The sequence below is a fragment of the Oryctolagus cuniculus genome, chromosome 7 (genome assembly GCF_051225735.1).
Source record: "Oryctolagus cuniculus isolate XC-2025 breed Fujian yellow rabbit chromosome 7, ASM5122573v1, whole genome shotgun sequence".
Classification (NCBI taxonomy): domain Eukaryota; kingdom Metazoa; phylum Chordata; class Mammalia; order Lagomorpha; family Leporidae; genus Oryctolagus; species Oryctolagus cuniculus.
Genome location: NC_142873.1, coordinates 71,301,038 through 71,320,394, shown reverse-complemented (window position 1 = coordinate 71,320,394; position 19,357 = coordinate 71,301,038). Strand labels below are relative to the sequence as shown.

The 19,357-nt window shown below is 39.4% G+C and overlaps 1 protein-coding gene and 1 long non-coding RNA gene across 3 annotated transcripts in view; one reads left to right on the top strand and one right to left on the bottom strand.

The window, feature by feature from the left end:
• Positions 1-19,357, top strand: part of PALMD (palmdelphin) — a 71,618-nt gene that overhangs the window by 31,167 nt on the left and 21,094 nt on the right. The window contains exon 3 of the mRNA XM_008264830.5: positions 4,472-4,596. Within this exon, the coding sequence (XP_008263052.1) occupies positions 4,472-4,596 (125 nt within the window). The remainder of the gene's footprint in view (positions 1-4,471; positions 4,597-19,357) is intronic.
• LOC103350112 (uncharacterized) lies at positions 601-8,420 on the bottom strand. 2 transcript variants are annotated; one of them, XR_001794492.4, is made up of 5 exons: positions 8,247-8,420; positions 7,507-7,569; positions 6,496-6,560; positions 5,005-5,091; positions 601-934 (listed from the first exon to the last, which is right to left on the bottom strand). It is a non-coding gene; the product is annotated as an uncharacterized LOC103350112 (long non-coding RNA). The 2 variants fall into 2 exon arrangements; XR_016210872.1 differs by lacking the exon at positions 601-934 and adding an exon at positions 4,573-4,721 and having other exon boundaries at positions 8,247-8,402.

The window sequence follows — 19,357 nt, the reverse complement described above, 5'->3', positions numbered from 1 at the left end:
GGAATAACATATTTTCCTAATTTGGAAAATTCAGTATTAAAGAATTAAGATGAGTTCAGTGAGAAGGGTATTGTGTTTTGGGTTTTGATTTTGGTTTTCTGGGTTTTTGTTTTGTTTTGTTTTCAGTTAGAATGTAAGTATTAAGATTCTATCAAAGATCTGGGATTTAAGTTGAGTCTTAACTGATAAGTTGATTTTTTAAAAAGATTTGTTATTTATGTATTCAAAAGGCAGGGGTGAGGGAGAGAGAGAGAGAGAGAAAGAGAAAGAGAGAGAGAGAGAGATATCTTCCTTCCACTGTTTCACTCCCCAAATGCCTACAATAGCCAGGACTGGGCCAGGGCAAAGCCAGGACACAGGAACTCCATCTGGGTCTCCCATGTGGGTGGCAGGGACCCAAGTATTTGGGCCATTTTCCACTGTTTTCCCAGGTACATTAGCAGGAAGCTGGATCAGAAGCAGAGCAGCCAGGGCTCCAACCAACACTCTAATATGGGATGTCAGCCTGGCAAGCAGAGGCTTAATCCACTGTGCCACAATACCCATCCCTGATAAGTAGAATTTATATAGGTGTACATAGAGCCGTTCAGTAAATAAACATTTATTTTTTAATATTTATTTGTTTATTTGAAAGTCAGAGTTACACAGAGAGAGGAGAGGCAGAGAAAGAGAGAGGTCTTCCATCCACTGGTTCACTCCCCAATTGGCCACAATGGCAGGAGCTGCACTGATCTGAAGCCAGGAGCCAGGAACTTCTTCCGGGTCTCCCACGCAGGTGCAGGGACCCAAGGACTTGGGCCATATTCTACTGCTTTCCCAGGCCATAGCAGAGAGCTGGATGGGAAGTGGAACAGCCGGGACTAGAACCGGTGGCCATATGGGATGCCAGCGCTTCAGACCAGGGTGTAGTGCCGGCCCTATATTTATTAAGCTCCTATTATGTACAGGGAACACAAAGAATAAAAATAAATAAAATCGGGTTTGTGCCTTTAAAATGATATTGGACACATAAACACCATGACATTTATCCTGTGCTGAACACTACATGGGAGGCATAAACTGCAAGAGGAACATAGTGGAAAGAGTGGCTGTCTCAACAGAAAACATTCCTCCAAGTTGTGCAGAAAATAGTTGGCCATAGCAAATAGCAACAAGGCATAATTCCAAAATGGAGTTCAAAAATGTGCAGAAGTATTTTAAAAATCAATCCTACAATATGTTCACCAAGTCAGGAGAGCTCTTTTGGCCTCTGCAGTTACCAGCTTGTCTCATTTCCTTCTTAGCCATTTGTCCTGGAACCCATGACGGTTCACACTGCTTTCCCAGTTGCAAATGATTTCATTACACTTCAATGACACACATTAAACAACATAGACACAAACACTAACAAAGTACTCCCCTTGTATTAATGTACACCTGTTTCTAAATAGCTACATGATCTCTCTCTAATCTTTATCTCCTGAGCTGATGATCACACCCATGACACACATGCAGGGACGTTATTAACATTCTAATATTCAAGCAATTCCGAGATTTGTTTTTTCTGCCTCATAAAATGGTCACAATCTCATGCCACTGGGGAAAACAAAATAAACTCAATCTAGAAAATTTTATTTTCTGTAAATCCATTCAGTTTAATTATTTTAATTATTTATTAGAGAGGCTCAGAAGCAGAGAGTCAGAAAGACAGACAGGGAGAGCTCCCATCCACTGATTCGCTCCCTCAAACTCTTGCGATGACCAGAGGTGGGCCAGATCAAACTTAGGAACCAGGAGCTCAGTCCAGGTTTCCCATACCAGGAGCTCAGTCCAGGTTTCCCATGTGGGTGGCAGAAACTCAACAACTTAGCCATCACCTGCCGTCTCCCAAGGTGTGCACTAGCAGAAAGCTGGAATCAAGAATGGAGCCAGGACTCAACTCACACACTCGGATATGTGATGCAGGGGTCCCAACTGACGTCTTAACCACTAAGTCAAACCCTACCCCCTGCATGTCGCTTACATTTTCATTTAGTTCAAATGCCTTCTGACTCTGAATTTCTTTGTTATGAGATATATTTTATTACATTCATTAGCATCATGTACTAACGCACAAGTCTAAGCTGTGATTCAAAAGCAGAATAACTACAATATGTGGTTGTACCTGATCATTTTGATTACACATCCAAACTGTATTTCTTTTTCTAGTTCAAAGAAACCTCCACCAGGCAGGGGAAAATGACAATTTTTGAAGAATGAAAAAATTTTTATAAGACTAACACTAAAATTATTCTTATCCAGACTAAGGAATGTGGCCCCAAATTAACCTAATCACATCACAGGCATGAATCTCTGCCCCTTCTAACTCAGTATGAGACCATCCCTTGGGAGTGTTTTTATAGAGATATGTATTGACTAGAACTATCCTTATAAAGATCTGTGAAGATTATCACCTATTTCGATAGGTGTTCTGTCTTTTTTACCGTGCACTATTTTCAAATTTAATCAAAAAATTACAATCAATGTAAACTCTTAAAATGCCAATACATGTAGATTTCCTTGAAATCTTTGACCTCAGGAGCTAAATTTTAACCCATGCCAGTAATATTTACCAAGTTGTGAGAAAATATTTTTTGCAAACAGTTAATCAACTATAGTAAATGGTTAGGATAATGCTAGGGGAAAGACTCTATGACCACAGAGCAGGATAATACCAAGTGCACTTACTGTGTGTGTTGTGCACATGTGATTGCTTAAGGTTCTGAAAAGGCCAACACAAATATGATGATCTGGGCTGCTATTGTTATTCACTTAATATAGTGCTTTTCATATCATGTCCTGGCCACCTCTCTGCATGAAATAGAGTTGTCCAATTTTTTTTTCCTCAAAACTATAATTCCATTTAATATTTTTGTAACTAATATTAATTTTTGAATGGTTTGAAGGCCAATGTCTTAGTTAAAATAATCAACCCTTGGCAATTACTTAGCACAATCAAGATTAATTAAAATTTTAATGCAAAAATATGTATATCCCATGATATTAATTCTAACTTCCATTTTAAGAAAAGACACAAAATTCTTCTTACTTGCTCCCATTTTAACTTTAAGAGAAACAAGTTCTAGAAAATAAAGTTTCCACTCTCTCATCACCATTTTAGACATAGTGAACCCCCAATGAATAATTATCAGTAACTAGACAAATAATTTATAGAGATAAAGCAGATACAGGATGACAGCCCATTCCTACAGCAGAAAAGGAGAAATTCAAACTCTTAGGGAAAAAAGAATCATATATGTGACAGCTTCTACTTGAAACATATATTTTAGGGCAGCTAAACCCTCTCCAGAATTGACAGGCCTCTTTCAGTTTGGTCTTCCTAGGTTCAGGTCCAGAAGTTTAATTCATTCATGCAAATTCAAGAGGATTTTTTCTTGTATGATGAAACACAAGTCTTCTTTGTATTGTCAAAGTTGACAAAAATTCAAGTCACCAATGTTTAGACAGATTGGTGAATTTTGTGCATCCTACTATTGGAACTGTAAGGAAGCTCAAGTTAACACTGCATAGAGCCAGCAAGACTTCCAGAAAAAAGGATGCTGGGTAGGCAACACAATAAATGTCCACCACACAGCAAAAATCTAGTGCAAAATTAGTTTAAGACATGATATCAATCTTCTGTTTTGCCCACTATTCCAAGTATTCCCACAAAATATTTTTTTAGAGCAGTCATTATATGCAGTCACTGGAGTGATTATCAAAATGGCTTCAAAGAGCTTTAAACTTCGTTTAAAACACGAGGTATGGAGCAGGTGTTAGTTTAGCAGTAAGGATGCCACTTGGGACATGCATTTCATATCAGAATGCCTGGGCCTGGGTCCTGTTCCCCTTACAATTCCATCAACTTGCTGCTGCACACCATGGGAGGTGGCAGGTGATGGCTCAAATACGTGGATCCCTACCACCTACAGTGGGAAACCTGGAATGAGTTCCTTCAAGGCTTCTGGCTTCAGCCTGACCCAGATTCAGCTATTGCAGGCATTTGGTAAGTAAAACAGCAGATGGAAATCTTTCTATGTCTGTCTCTCTTTGTCTCTGCCTCTCAAATAAATGATTATTTACATATTGACATACACATTAATTAAACAACAGTAAAGACATCACATTTTGAGGTCCTTAGATGACTCCTCCAGCTATGCTGGAACATGATTCTAAGGAAAGTTCTCTGAGGGTGAAGATGGGCTGCCAGAGAGGGGCCACAAGGGGGATACAGATAAGGAGCACCTAAACTAGACCTTGAAAAATACACAGGCCGTGGAGACATAAAAACTGGCTTTGGAAGGGAGTAAAATGGGCTACCATGAAAGACAATAACAGATTAATTCAGACAAGGCAGGGAGAGAAAATCATTCCTCTTCAAAGGTTTGGAAGCAATATATTTTGGAAATTGTTGCCTTACACAGAGAAAAATCTTGATGTTTTCTTACTTCAGAAAAAGGCCTTAAGGGAGAAATGGCTTCTCGATGGAATCAGCAGTGGGAAAGAACAAGAAGAGATGAAGAAGCAAAATCAACAAGACCAGCACCAAATCCAGGTTCTAGAACAAAGCATCCACAGGTATGGCCCTCACTGAGACACTCCCCAGCTACCTTTATTTTGTTCTGGTCTCACATTGTAAGTAGAGGAGCCATCCTCATTTCCAGGGACACAATGAGATCTTCCATTAGGATTTCCAAAAAAGTCTAGGGAAATACATCAGAAGGCCACACTAGAAATTTTATTGTAAACATCCTTTGAGCATAGCAACACTAGATTTATTTTTAAGTGCATATCAGTGACTTACCCATAAGCCTCTGAGCCTATTTCCCATGATATGGCAGAAACCAAATCTATCTATTAGCATTGTTGAGAATGTTAGAAAACATATGGGCTAACTGCTAGCATCCACAGGTATGTGATAGGTACACACACACACACACACACACACACACAAAGGCAGTTCTTCACGGTCCAGCCCACTCCTACCTTAAGACAGGTGACAGTTCTGCACGTGTGTTCACATTGTCCTCCATCACAACTCTACCATACCCTTCCTAGTCACAGCCATAGTACCTGGGAATAGAAGATACCACAGAGATACTCCACCAACATTTCCTCGCTTCCACCACCTGGATTATTTGGTCGGAAGTGTTCACCTCATTTCTCCTTGCCCTTTTCTCCACATCATGCACATTCCTACATATTCAGGAAAACTCTGATGTAACAAATAAAGCTTTTAGGGGCTGGCACTGTGGCATAGAAAGCTGCCGTCTGAGGTGCCAGCATCCCACATGGGCGCCGGTTCAAGTCCTGGCTGCGGCACTTCTGATCCAGCTCTCAGCTATAGCCTGGGAAAGCAATAGAGGATGGACCAAGTCCTTGAGCCCCTGAACCCATATGGGAGGCCTGGAAGAAGCTCCTGGCTCCTGGCTTTGGATCGGTCCAGCTCCAGCCGTTGCGGCCATTTGGGGAGTGAACCAGTGGATGGAAGACCTCTCCCTCTCTCTTTCTGCTTCTGCCTCTGTGAAACACTGCCTTTCAAATAAATAAATAAATCTTTAAAATAAAAAAGGTAAAACTTTTAAATTACCTTGGCTTCAAATGAAGTGATGGCCATATCAAAACTGGAAAGCTCAAATATAAGATGGGGCTGTTGATATTATTACCAAAATATAGATTGCATGGAAGAAATAGGAATGGGAAAGGTGAGAAATAGTTTCTAACTATGCACAGATAAAAGATGAAATTTCTTAGAAAGATAGTCATAATAATTTAAAATCTACCTATCTTTGAGATATAGACAATTTTCAAAACTTCATTCATTTTCTCTTTAGTGAGAACTTTTAAAAAGATCTTGAAAATGAAAGTATTCAGTAGCTGTGCTGTGACATTTTGTCCACACTTACCATACTATACAAATAAGGCACATTAGGGCTGAATTTGACAGCATGGAAAAAAAGCTTCCTTACTTCAAATAATTTCCATTTTAGCAGCTTAATTGCATGCCTTTATATATTTAATAGCTAAAATCATAGACAGCTACCCTTTTATAGATTTTTGAAATTAAAGATTCTTAAGAGGTTATGTCAGACCCCTCAGTTGTCTGAACAGCAGGTAACAAACACTTAAAAATAATCCAATAAATCAAGTCCACAGCTTAGAAAATTCAGTTCTTTTGCCCAGCTTAAGCTGTGTTTACTTTCTCATTCCTCAGCCCAGAACCCTTATCTCTGAAGTTCTGACTTAATCCTTGTAATCCTTTCCTCCCCACAACCCCCCACCACCACCGCACAGACACCTCCAGCTACCCCTCTGAACCTCCTTTTAGAGTCTTTCCACACACTGAACACCTACAGCTTTGCCTGCACCTGATCACGGCGGTGGCTACACATACTCAAACTGTTAACAGGTTTAGGCAGCATTCTGGGTAATCCCAAAGTGTTTACTAGGACTCCACTGATTGCTTTTAGAACTTGCCTGAATGCTCTGAGAAGTACAGAAGCTTCTAGTTGTAGCGATAGTGGCTTGGCTTGTTAGAGCTCCTGTGGGACCAAAAATAAACAAGGAGAAGATATTCAGAGGGCCATGTTATGCACCCTGAACTTCACATCCATTGTCTCATTTAATCTTCCCAACCCTGTGAGGTGAGTAGGTCGTTATTATCTTCACTTTTTCCAAAGGAATTAAAACAATCCACCCAACTAGGAAGCGGTGATCAGGGACTGACTCATCTAACTGTGCTACCCTGCCTGTAAAGTGACAGAACACAGCAGTTTCTGTGGACTGAAGGGATTACCCCTTCTAGGAAGTCTCTGAAGCATGCCCCTCCCCTTTGTTCTTTCTCCAAACAGCTCCCACCATGCAATACCCTCCCCCATATTCAGCTGTCCTCTTGGTTAAATTACCAATTAGACATCCAATCATTACCAAATTTCTAGCATCCCACTACAGCTCTAGTTTAGATCTTCGGGATGCTACTAAGCCATCCATACTCCGTTATAGAACATCAAATGATTTTAGTTCGTACATCTAAATTAGAATAACACTATGGGTCATTTTTGAAGGTTCTTGTACAATTTACAAGAGAGCACTTGCACTTACATTGTCATTTTTTTTATTTATTTGACAGGTAGAGTTATGGACAGTGAGAGAGAGAGAGAGAAAGGTCTTCCTTCCGTTGGTTCACTCCCCAGTTGGCCGCTACGGCTGGCTCTGTGCCAATCCAAAGCCAAGAGCCAGGTGCTTCTTCCTGGTATCCCATGCGGGTACAGGGGCTCAAGCACTTAGGCCATCCTCCACTGCCCTCCCGGGCCACAGCAGAGAGCTGGACTAGAACCCAGTGCCCATATGGGATGCCGGCGCCACAGGTGGAGGATTAACCAAGTGAGCCATGGCATCAGCCCCACATTAAGTCATTTAATTCTCACAGCAATACCCAAAAAAAAATGCATTGACTCCTCCATTTCACAAAAAGGATAAGGCACTTACTCAATATCACAGAGCCAAGGAAAGGTAGACAAACACGGATCTCAAAGCAAGCCAGGGTCATTGCTGTTCAGGTGCAAAACAAAAAGAGAGCTATAAATGTAAATGCACCAGAAATAGCAAAACCCCTAACACAGACAATAAATGTCTCCAATGATCAGCAAACCGCTTGGTTTAAAGATTGGTCATTAAAAAGATGTATTTGCAAAGAATTAGTAAAGAATCTACATCCTTGTGGCCCATAGAAGCATGCTTACCTGGCTGGGTAAAAATGTGCAAGGAACAGAATGTTCCAAAGCAACACATGAAGAGGAAAATGTCTGTGCCTTTTCTGTGTTAAGCAGCCTCTGCAGAAGCCCAGCATTATAGAAATCACATTGCCAAGCAGCTTTACCTGGTAACTGAACATTCTCAGATATTTCTAAAGCTGCTAGATAATCAGGTGCATGTTTTAAAATTCAATCTCTCTGTTAAACAACTACGCACAGTGCTTAAGAAGCTTTTATTGCCCACTAAATCAGTACAATTTCTTGTTCACACTGAACAGCAGTCACACCAGCTGATGAAGGTGAACAAGGCAGAGCCATCCTTATGCCCTACACAGGGAAAGTAACCAAACCCTGAATGTGATGTGTCGCTTGACTTCGGTGCCTGCTCAAGGGTGACATTTGCCATCCTGCCAAGCCTCTGAGCTAGAGGATAAGATTTGAATGGGAATATCAAAATAGAAATGTTGGCGTTACCTCGGAGTCCACAGCACGGCCAGACTTCGCCCACGAAGTTTTCATTCCTTCTATGTGCATGGGTTTGTGAGACAAAATTAGTTGGGCAGGCCAAATTCCTGTTCTGTTGACCTTAGTACATAAGCCTGGCCATGTTCCTTCACCTCTTTGAGCTTCGGTTTCCTTGCCAGTAACAGTGAGACAATTATAGGCACTTCACAGGACTGCTGGGAATAAAACAATTTCCAGAATGCCCGGCACATGGTAGGTGTTCAAAAATATTAAATGTTGAGCCCCCTGAAAACCTAAAACACTTACATGAAGGACATGGCCTGGACTTTTACCCAGGTACTTCTATATTTTGGTCCAAATCTCTCACTTCTTTATGCTAGTGCGAACACTGTATTTCTTTGAGCAAACTGAGGATATCACCAATTAAGATTCTTTCCCTTTGGAAAGTGTTGAATTCTTCTTTGTGGCTTAAAAGCTAAAATGCTAATAATGAGATTTAATTTTTCTAGATCAGTTGCGATGGACCAAGCACTGTGCTAAACACTTCTTAAATATGATTTCACTGAATTCTCATAGCCACCCTTTGTGGTAGGTAACATTTAACAGATACGAAAAATGAAATTTAGAGACTAACTTACCCCAAGTCATACAGTTACAAAGAACAAAGATTCAAAACCTAATTAAAAGTCCTAAGCATAAAAAAATTTCATCTCAGATTCTGCAGAAAAGTTTTACAAAAGTTAAATCCTATATACTCTACCCTCTTACAGCATTTTTAAAATTTCCAATCCATGCTAAGATTTCACTTCTAAATGCATTATTTTCTATAGGTATTCACTTGAATATTTAGCATATTAAAAACACTCAGAAAGTCCCTTGACTCACACATACCTTTAAGGAAGGCATGCTTACTTACTCATCCTCTCGTCTTTTCTTCCAAAGGGAGGAAACATTTTAGAAAATAAGTGGGTTTCTATGGTTTCTGTCCCTGAGTCACATTCATAGCTTTGGAGCAACACTAATGAGTACTTTGCCAGGTGCCCTGACAGTACCTTAGGAGGAAATGTTCCCAGGAGGAAAGCTAATATTGAATGTCTCCTTATGAAGTACTTCATTTAAATAGAGTTTCAGTTTGCCTCCTAAATGAAACACACTATTCTCTGTTGTTCCATTGAACAACTTATTCTCAGTGTAGGTATAGGGCATTAACTTCTCTTTCCAGACACCCATGTGCACAACAGTACAGGTTGATTTAGGAATCCCACTCTGACGTTCCCATTGCTTTCCTCCATCCAACAATCCACACCCAAAACAACAGCCCAAATGCCCTCAAGAAGACTCCCAAGGAGCTGAACTCCAGCAACTTGTGCACGACCTGGACTCTTCCTGCTTGTGCAGCAGCCCTGCAGCTCTCCACGACCGCCCTCTGCCAAACAGCCTTGCATCAAGCTGCCCTCCATGCACTTTCTACTTCTTGAGCTGGATCCAAACACCTCTGACTTTAACTGAAGCACACAGAGTGCCTGACAGAAATGTCATGGGCATAAAATGTAAAAGGTTAACTGCCAAGGAGAATGATGCGAACACACTGCATTCCCTTCAAGGAGGATAAGCTACTTATGATTAAATGTTCCCCAGTAAGGATTTTTCTTAATATTCCAAAGCACCCTTCTGACCCTCTGCCTTCTTTCAGTGAACTTTTGGTAGTCCCCAGAGAGTAAGAAACTGCGTCTGTATACCTCACCAATGGACAATGGTGTGGTGCGTCTTCAAAAAGTTCATGGAAAATAAATATAATTGCTCTTTAAACATACATGCATTTCAAAAGACTTTTGCAGCAAAATAAACTTATCTTTTGATTCCATTTTTTCCATAAACTTTTTGAAGTACCCTCATATGTCGTGAGAAAAAACCAAGGAGTGGGCTCTTACGACAGCTATAGCAACATCCCCCATAACATAAGGAAAATCCCTCCACATATGGATTTGAGAAAATGCATTCTGCTCAATATAATATTAAGTAATAATCTACTTTGTTAACTCAAAAGGTAGCAGGCAAGATTCAATTTCAAAAGATAACCAAAATATTGATATAAAAATATAAAGGTTAAATGTTTTTTATTGCTGGTAGTTGTTTTCCCAAGTGTGGCTCATCATTTTTTTCTATCCGAGTTTAGCTCCACATGTGTAGGCCAACTGTACCTTAATTAAACTAACATTTCATTAAACAGAGGTGATGGGACAGGCATTTGGCAGTGGTTAAGTTGCTGCTTTGGACACCCAGATCACATATTAGAGTCCCTGGGTTGGAATTCCAGCCCTGTGTCCTATTCCAATTAGCTTCCTGCTAGTGCACAACCTAGGTGGCAGCAAGTGATGGCTCAAGTAGTTGGGTCCCTGTCACTCACATGGGAGACCCCTGAATTCCAGGCTCCTGGCTTCTGCCTGGCTCAGTCCCAGCTTTTATGAGCATTTTGGGAAGTCTCTCTGTCTCCATGACTTTCAAATAAACTAAATAAATGATTTTTAAAAACTCAGACAAGATATGCTATATGAAACTGTCATTTTCTAAATGTTTCTGCCTTCCTGCTCTGAGCCAACTAGCCATATCTAGTACCACACAGCAGGAAGGTACACAAGCTGTTCTCTTGTGACAACATAAGACAGAAAAGAAAGAAAAAAAGGAGAAAAAAGCTCCATCTTTTTTCTTATTAAATTTGCTGTTGCCTAGAAACACTTAAAAATTATTCTGAGGCAATTATGAGTCAAACTCATTCCAAGCATATTTCTCACTCTCCATATTTGACTAATTGCTTTACCAGATCTGTAATAGCTCATCTGTTGTTTTTAATTCCCCAGATAGCCTGATTATTTTTAATTCAGGAGCATCATTTATAACTTAACAAAAGAAGCTAAGTAAACCAAACTTCTTACAGAAAAGAAAACAATTCTACCCACTCAATTCCACCAAAACACACACACATAAGCCCCAGCACATATAATGAATACCTTTGAGTACAGAGCTTAGTAAATGAATGAGAAAAATGAATGATGATACATGGATGGGTGCATGGATGCATGGATGAATGAACTTTAAAATACTTCCACACTTTATGAAGACCAGTTGAAGAAGCCTAAACAATGACATGAGAATTAATGAACTGAAAAAGAAGGCCCTGAAATGGTTTTAAAACAATAAAGAATATATGCCTTACTATCTTTGAGTCAAGCTTACATGGTACCAGTGCCCTGGTTTTTGAAGCAATTGTTGATGGGGCATTTTAACATCTCACCATCACATTGTTCACCTTCTCTCCATTTATTGTTCCTTCATATTCCATTTTATTTCCTTGTTCCCTTATTCTAGCTTTATCTCTAACTTGTACCTCCCAACCTCTTGTATACGTTAGTACAAATGAGTATTAAATGGTTACTGACCCAGAATAAACATGCATGCAACCACCAAGAGAGGTTGAAAATAGATTAGGATATTTTCTGAGGGTTCTCCCCTTTTCCCACTTCAACTCAAAACTGCTAACCTTTATGGAGAACATCAGAAATGACAATTCTTTGAGGGATGTCTAAGAAGCTTCATTTTACACATAAGGACATTAAAGCACAAAAATCTATAAATTCTAGTAACAGTCATGCCATTAGTCACGCCTAGATCTTTCCAACTCTAGACCTTTTCCACCATTGCCTCACCCTGATGATTCTTGATTCATTTCATCAAACATTATTGCAAATTTGCCTTACGTAAGTCTTCTGTCTTCTAGAGGACACTCCAGAATTATTAGCTTCTCAAAGCAAGTTTATTTTTGTGGTTACCTCTCTTTCAGATCATTAATTTTTTTCAAAGTGCTTTTACATTTCATTTAAATAATAATCAGTACCTTGAAACACAATTTAAGACCATTAGCAGAGATTAGATTTTTGGCTTTGTTGATGTGAGAAAAAAAACAACAAAGAGAATTAGCTGAGTAATGCAGAAAATGGGAGGGAAATTGCATTTAGTGATCTACCTTCCAAGTCTCAAGCACAAACGAAAAATGTTCAAGAGCAAGAACTCACTGTATTTTTAAAAAAAAAATTGTATGTGTATACATAGGGCCCAAGTCATCTCCTTTCCCTTGGAGAGTTCCCCATGACTAATTTTACCAGCTCAAAAGACATCCACATGCATCCATTCTAATGTATGTTTTGTCTACCATAACGCAAATGTCACTTAGTCCACTTATACCATCTAAGGTCAACAGGTCCTTGTTGTTTATCCCATGTTATATTAGGGCTGGGATTCATATTTGTTGCTCTTCAAGTAATGCACATCTGTTCTTGGTACCAAATGTGAACAATTAGCAGTAAGAAGCAAAGTAAAAATGGAGTGGGTAGAAAAAAGAGTCGCTTCTCTACAATGTTGTTTGGGAATAGGTGTGAAGGGTTACAAGAAAAAGCACGGATTACTTCCGAATCGAGAAAGGCAAGGGCTGTCCACGTCGCTGAACATGCTTTGTTACTTCACTCTGGAGCTGCAAGCAGTTTGTTCACTAGAAACATTTTTCCACATTTTTTAAGAAATTACAAAGAAGCCGAATCATGGATAAGCACATCTGCAGTTAATGTTCAATGTCCTGGCAACAATAGTAGCTGAAAGCCACTTAGGAAACTCATGTGACACCTGAGTAGAGGTCAAACAGAATTCTTATTACAATTTTTTGGTTCTTGTCAAATGGTTAGGATGTTCTCTATGGACCCTAACTAAAAGCTATACACTAATTTCTATCCTGACAAAGCAGTTGAGAGACCCATAATTCACCAGTTCCTCACTCTACTCCAACCTCCAGGGTGAGTATTTATTTGCACTCATTTGAAAATTATAATTGCAACTTCTAACATGCAACATGACAGTGACTGATTCTTTAAAAACATGTTTAGTGTTTTATTTTTCAGGGAAAAGAGACCCTCACTTTATGAAATATCATTCTGTTTAAAAGGGTCTGCTTTTGAAATAAATCCCTCTCTCTGACACAACCAGCCTACATGGCAGCTTCAAATTATGGTAATATAATCTGCCCATAAGACAATTATTAATATTTGCAGTTATATTAGAAGATGAGATTCATCCAAGCAAAAACTGCTCACATGTACTAATAAATTATTCATCTTTCTAAACATCTGCTCTGTTCCCAGTCTTCACAGTAGACTGACACTTGTTCCAACATCATTGTTATATTGGCTTTCTGCTTCTAGCTATCTTAAAGCTGTGGCATTGTGTTGCCTGTCCTACTCTTAAAATGCTCAGGATTAGAAGCACCAGCTCTGACTCAGAGCATACGTGGTGTTTGCTGTATGCCAAACGCCCTTTAATTCTCTGGCAAGCTTATTGCAGCATGTGATCATTTACACTGGTAGGTTAGACCTTCCTTATTGCGCATATGCTCTTTGACAATGACGGATTCTTTTTTTTAACTTTTATTTAATAAATATAAATTTCCAAAGTACAACTTTTAGACCATAGCGGCTTTTTCCTCCCATAACCTCCCTCCCACATGCAACCATCCCATCTCCCATTCCCTCTCCCATCCCATTCACATCAAGATTCATTTTCAATTATCTTCATAGACAGAAGATCAGTTTAGTATATACTAAGTAAAGATTTCAGCAGTTTGCACCCACACAGAAACACAAAGTATAAAGTACTGTTTGAGTACTAGTTATAGCATTAATTCACATTGTACAACACATTAAGGACAGAGATCCTACATGGGGAGTCAGTGCACAGTAACTCCTGTTGTTGATTTAACAATTGACACTCTTATTTATGACGTCAATAATCACCTGAGGCTCTTGTCATGAGCTGCCAAGGATATGGAAGCCTCTTGAGTTCGCCAACTCCAATCTTATTTAGACAAGGCCATAGTCAAAGTGGACGTTCTCTCCTCCCTTCAGAGAAAGGTGCCTCCTTCTTTGATGACCTGTTCTTTCCACTGGGATCTCACTCGCAGAGATCTTTCATTAGGTCATACAATGACTGATTCTTTTTTTTTTTTAACCTAGAAATCTTTTATTTAAGTTATTCAAATTTCATTATTACATATATAAAAATTTAGGAACATAGTGATTCTTCCCACCCAACCTTCCCTCCTGCCCTCACTTCCACCCTTCTTCTTCCTCCTTCTCTTATTTTCATTCTTATTTTTTACAAAAATATTTTCAGCTAACTTTATACTCATGAGATAACTTTGTACTCATACCTTACATTAAGTAAAGAGTTCAACAAATAGCATGAAAAATAAAAATGTCCCCAACAGTGAAGATAAGGGCTGTTCAAAATCATCACGTCTCAAAGTGTCAATTCTACTTCTATAGATTACCTTTTAGGTATTCTCTTAGTTACCACAGATCAGGGAGAACACGTGGTATTTGTCAAGATGCTTTTGTAAGTGATGGTATCAGCCACTTACTGCTTCCCTAAAGAATTAAGTTTTTGGGAATTTAACTATGTAAATGCAACCTTTCTTATATTGTTAGTTGGGAAAAAAATGGGTGTTCCTTAAAGATTTTTTAAAACTAGGGAGCAAAAATAAGTTGAAAGGAACCAAGTCAGTATGGTAAGGTGGGTTTATGATGATTTCCCTGTGAAATTCTCACCAAATTGCCATTGCTTGATGAGAGGAATGAGCAGGAGCATTGTCATTGTGGAGAGTGATTCCCTAGTGGAGGTTTCTGGGTGTTATTCTTCTTAAGCTTTGACTAACTTTCTCAAAACAATTCTTTGAAAAAATCCTTCAGGATTCCACTTGCTGACATTTTCCTTTTTTTTTTATCATACTCCCCAGCCAAAAGCCCTCATCAATTTAAATTTATTTTTAAGAAGTCCAGAATATCAGTTACAAGTACCTAACAAACAGGAAATAAATTCTATAAAATCAAATTGAAATCCATACAATGTAGCTTGGATGTCATACACAAAGTAGAGCAAAATAAACACAAATACATAATCTATTCTACTGAATTTAAGTAGATGTCCATTTGAGGAAATGGACTCAATTTTATTTTATTTTTTTTAACTCAGTAATCAAATTTATTCGAAGTCAGGTAACAATAATAAAACATAAAAACAAAATACATTCCAACTATATGTATATTTAATTCTGGGGATAAGTCTGATAAAGAGTGTGATAGCTTTAAGTGTTTTTAAACAACTTCAGTCACGGTGTGATTTTTTTTTTCATTTTCGTTTCTCTTTATATACAGAAGATCAGTTTAGCATACATTAAGTAAAGATTTCAACAGTTTGCTCCCACACAGAAACATAAAGTGAAAAATACTGTTTGAGTACTAGTTATAGCATTAAATCTCAATGTACAGCACACTAAGGACAAAGATCCTACATGAGGAGTAAGTGCACAGTGACTCCTGTTGTTGACTTAACAAATTGACACTCTTGTTTATGGCCTTAGTAATCACCCTAGACTCTTGTCATGAGCTGCCAAGGCTATGGAAGCCCCCTGAGTTCACTGACTCTGATTCTAAGACAATTCTTCTTACCTACATGTCTGGGAATAGAAATATTATTCATCCATTTTAATATGCTTCTATTCCAGTTAGGAGAAACAATTATGCCTGACATGTAATTGGTTCTTGCTAAATATCTGTACAATGTTTAATGAAATTTGTCAAACTTCAACTTTAAAAAAGAAAACACATGAAAGTACTCAACTTCTACTAGATTACATACACTTGATTTTATTAAGGAAATATGATTTGGTATTACCATTAGCCAAATTATCTATAAAGTCATAATATCTTTAACCTCTAACCCACTAATAGTAACTTATCTGCCCAATACGTGCAACTGTCACATTGCAATCAAGATTGCCTGACTAAAGTAAACTATGTGTATTTAACAAATCAAATAGGTTTCCATAGCTATTCATTTAGATGAACTGTTTTTTGTTTTTTTTTTTTTCAAAAAAAGACCTTTCTTCTTCAATTGCAAACCCTAGCCAGTCAATATTATCAAGTTGTGAACATAGACCATGTTCATAACTTGAGTGTGATATATAATTTAGAAACATATAAATCCTTAACTAGGAATAAAGAATGATGAATTATTGTTTTTACCAGTTAACTACCTGAAATGTAGACACTAATGAATAATTTGACAAATCAATGGAAAAGATGTTCAAAACTCATAAAACCTGTGATTTGACTTTCACAAGGTTATACAACACTTAGCATATTGTTTTTCTTGTTTTACAAGAGTCCTTAAAAACAGTTGCTTAAACAAGGTATAAAGGTTCATTTCTCTCACACACATACAAGCTCTAACTGATGGACACTCAATAGGAGGGAAGCAGCAATGTTCTATGAGATTGTTGAGAGACCTTCTTTCTTTCAGTTTGTTGCTTTACTTTCCCTTAGGTGATGCCCTTAGCTGTATGGTCCAAGCCAGGTCATCACTACCACATCTACATTCCAGTTCAGGAAGGGCGAGATAAATGGAGGGCAAACAGTTCTATTTTAAGGATATGACCTGAAAGTTGCAGAGATCATTTCTGCTAATATCCTGTTGGCAGAACTCAGCCACATGACTCCATAAAAAATGTAAAGGAGACTTGGAAATGAAGCCTATAGCCAAGAATATCCATAAAACCCAGGGAGCTCTATTACTTAAAAAATATAAGAATGGATTTGGAGGGAGTGGGAAATTAACAGGTTATCAAAATAGACCAGACTGTTCTTATTGTTAACATTTATTATTTTTAAAAGATTATTTATGTTATTTCAAAGACAGAGTTACAGAGAGAGAGGGAGAGACAGAGATCTTTCATCCACAGGCTCACTCCCCCCAAATGCTCACAATGTCAGGGGTTGGGCCAGGCTGAAACCAGGAGCCAGGAGTTTCATTCTGGTCTCCCGCGGGAGTGCAGGGGCCCAGTGACTTAGGTCATCTTCCACTGCTTTCCCAGGTGCACTAGCTGTGAGCTGGATCAGAAGTGGAGCAGCCAGGACTCAAAGCAGTACCCATATGGGATGCTGGCTGCACAGGCAGCAGCTTATTCCACTATGCCACAATGCCAGCCCCTAATATTTATTATTTAAACAGCACTATCATAAATGCTATGACAATTATTCTGATAATGCTAGAGTATGGCTGAGTTTCTCTGTCTAGAACAGCATATTTAAAGACAAATGTGTACCTTAAGCTATGTGAGTAGCATGCTTACTCTAAGCATTCAAAATAAAGTTGAAAATCAAATCCTCAAAGAGACCTGGTGGATTGTCTCTTCCATGGGGGTTCAACTTGTGAGGTTTCCCTCATCTCCCAAGCAAACTGAGGAACAGAAAGATGTAGCTGATATAAATCAAGCAACTGCTCTACAGCAAGCCCTATGCTAGGGGTTTACAAACACTATCCCAATTTTCTTCTTAAGATAACTCTTACTGAACACTATTATTATTCCTCAAGTGAGAAAATATAAGTTTAGAGCAGTTAAATTATTAAGCCAACTGTGTTACCTTTGATATAAGTGTTACCATCCTACTTATCAATAATGTTTCAATATCGATAAGCCTTGTGGGCTCTTGCCACGTATTCAGAGAAGAGTTCTGAATACTGGCTCAAATAGACCAGGCAGCATGGTAAGTTTTAAGGATTTTATTCAGTGAGAAAAATGTGCAGGAGAGTGAGGGCTTCATTTAGGGGAGGAAGAAAAGTCTAGAAGCTAAGTTGGGTCCATAGCAAGCAGAGAGCAGGCCAGGAGCAAGCCACGTGCAGCAGGGAGAGGGTGGCCCAAAGGCCACATACCCAAAAAGCCCAGGCAACAAAGACAACAAAAGGGGCAGGCCCACCATGTTCCAGGCCTTTTATCCACTTCCAAAGGGGAGTGGTTACATAGTCTGATTGGCAGGTATGGGTACAGATGGGATTAGGTAGGGGCGTGAGATCCACAGGGGAGTGGTGAAGGCGTGGTCTTCCAGCTCACAAATCTAATTGAATTTATCCTATCTGCCTGCCTACATCACAAGCTCATTTTTCGTTTCCAAGGGTAGGTTGGAAGAAAAGCCTTTCATTCTCCTAAAAAGGTGAGCCTTCAAGTAAACACTCAGAGAATACAGGTAGACCACCAGCTACCCTTCCCTCTCCCAAGATTCAGTGGGGAAAAAAAGAGAGGATCTCAGGCCCAAGGGAAGGGTCAAAATTGCAACTGCTCACCACATGGGCAGAATTGCACACATCCTGGAGGCAAAGACATTCTGAGGGCCTGTGAGTCCAAAAGAAACTGAATCCTTCTTTGTCCAGCTTGAGAAACAGGGTTGGGAAGGAAACGGGTTGGTCCTAGCTTTTGTATCAACCGGTCTCAGAGGAACATCAATAGTGGTGCAGCCTGGATTAATACCTGCTCACTCAGGTTATCCCAGAGAAATGGCCACTGGGCCCTCTTTCGAGTGCTGTCCTAGCTTTTCATATTTTAACAAGAGTTTGGGCAACTGAAATGCAAGTCATTCATCAGTTCTTTTTTTTTTTTTTTTTTTTTTGGACAGGCAGAGTGGACAGTGAGAGAGACAGAGAGAAAGGTCTTCCTTTTTGCCGTTGGTTCACCCTCCAATGGCTGATCCGAAGGCAGGAGCCAGGTGCTTCTCCTGGTCTCCCATGGGGTGCAGGGCCCAAGCACCTGGGCCATCCTCCACTGCACTCCCTGGCCACAGCAGAGAGCTGGCCTGGAAGAGGGGCAACCAGGACAGAATCCGGCGCCCCGACTGGGACTAGAACCTGGTGTGCCGGCGCCGCTAGGTGGAGGATTAGCCTATTGAGCCGCGGTGCCGGCCCATCAGTTCTTTAACAATGCATAGCTAAAAGGCAATTATAAATGTAATTCTGATCAAACTGGAACACTGCGCAAAAACATTCCCAGTATGACAAAGGTTAAGATGGGTGAGCACTTTTACATGTTGATGGGCCCCAGCTACCATTTCGGACTTCACTTTCTTTATTGTCACAAAAAGTATGAATTCCTTTTATGCTGCTGGGTGAAATGAATGTTGTATCTAAGTTCATAAGAATGTTAAAATACCTTTTTTCCGCAGAAAAAAGAGGAGCTCTAATTGGAGAGCCGT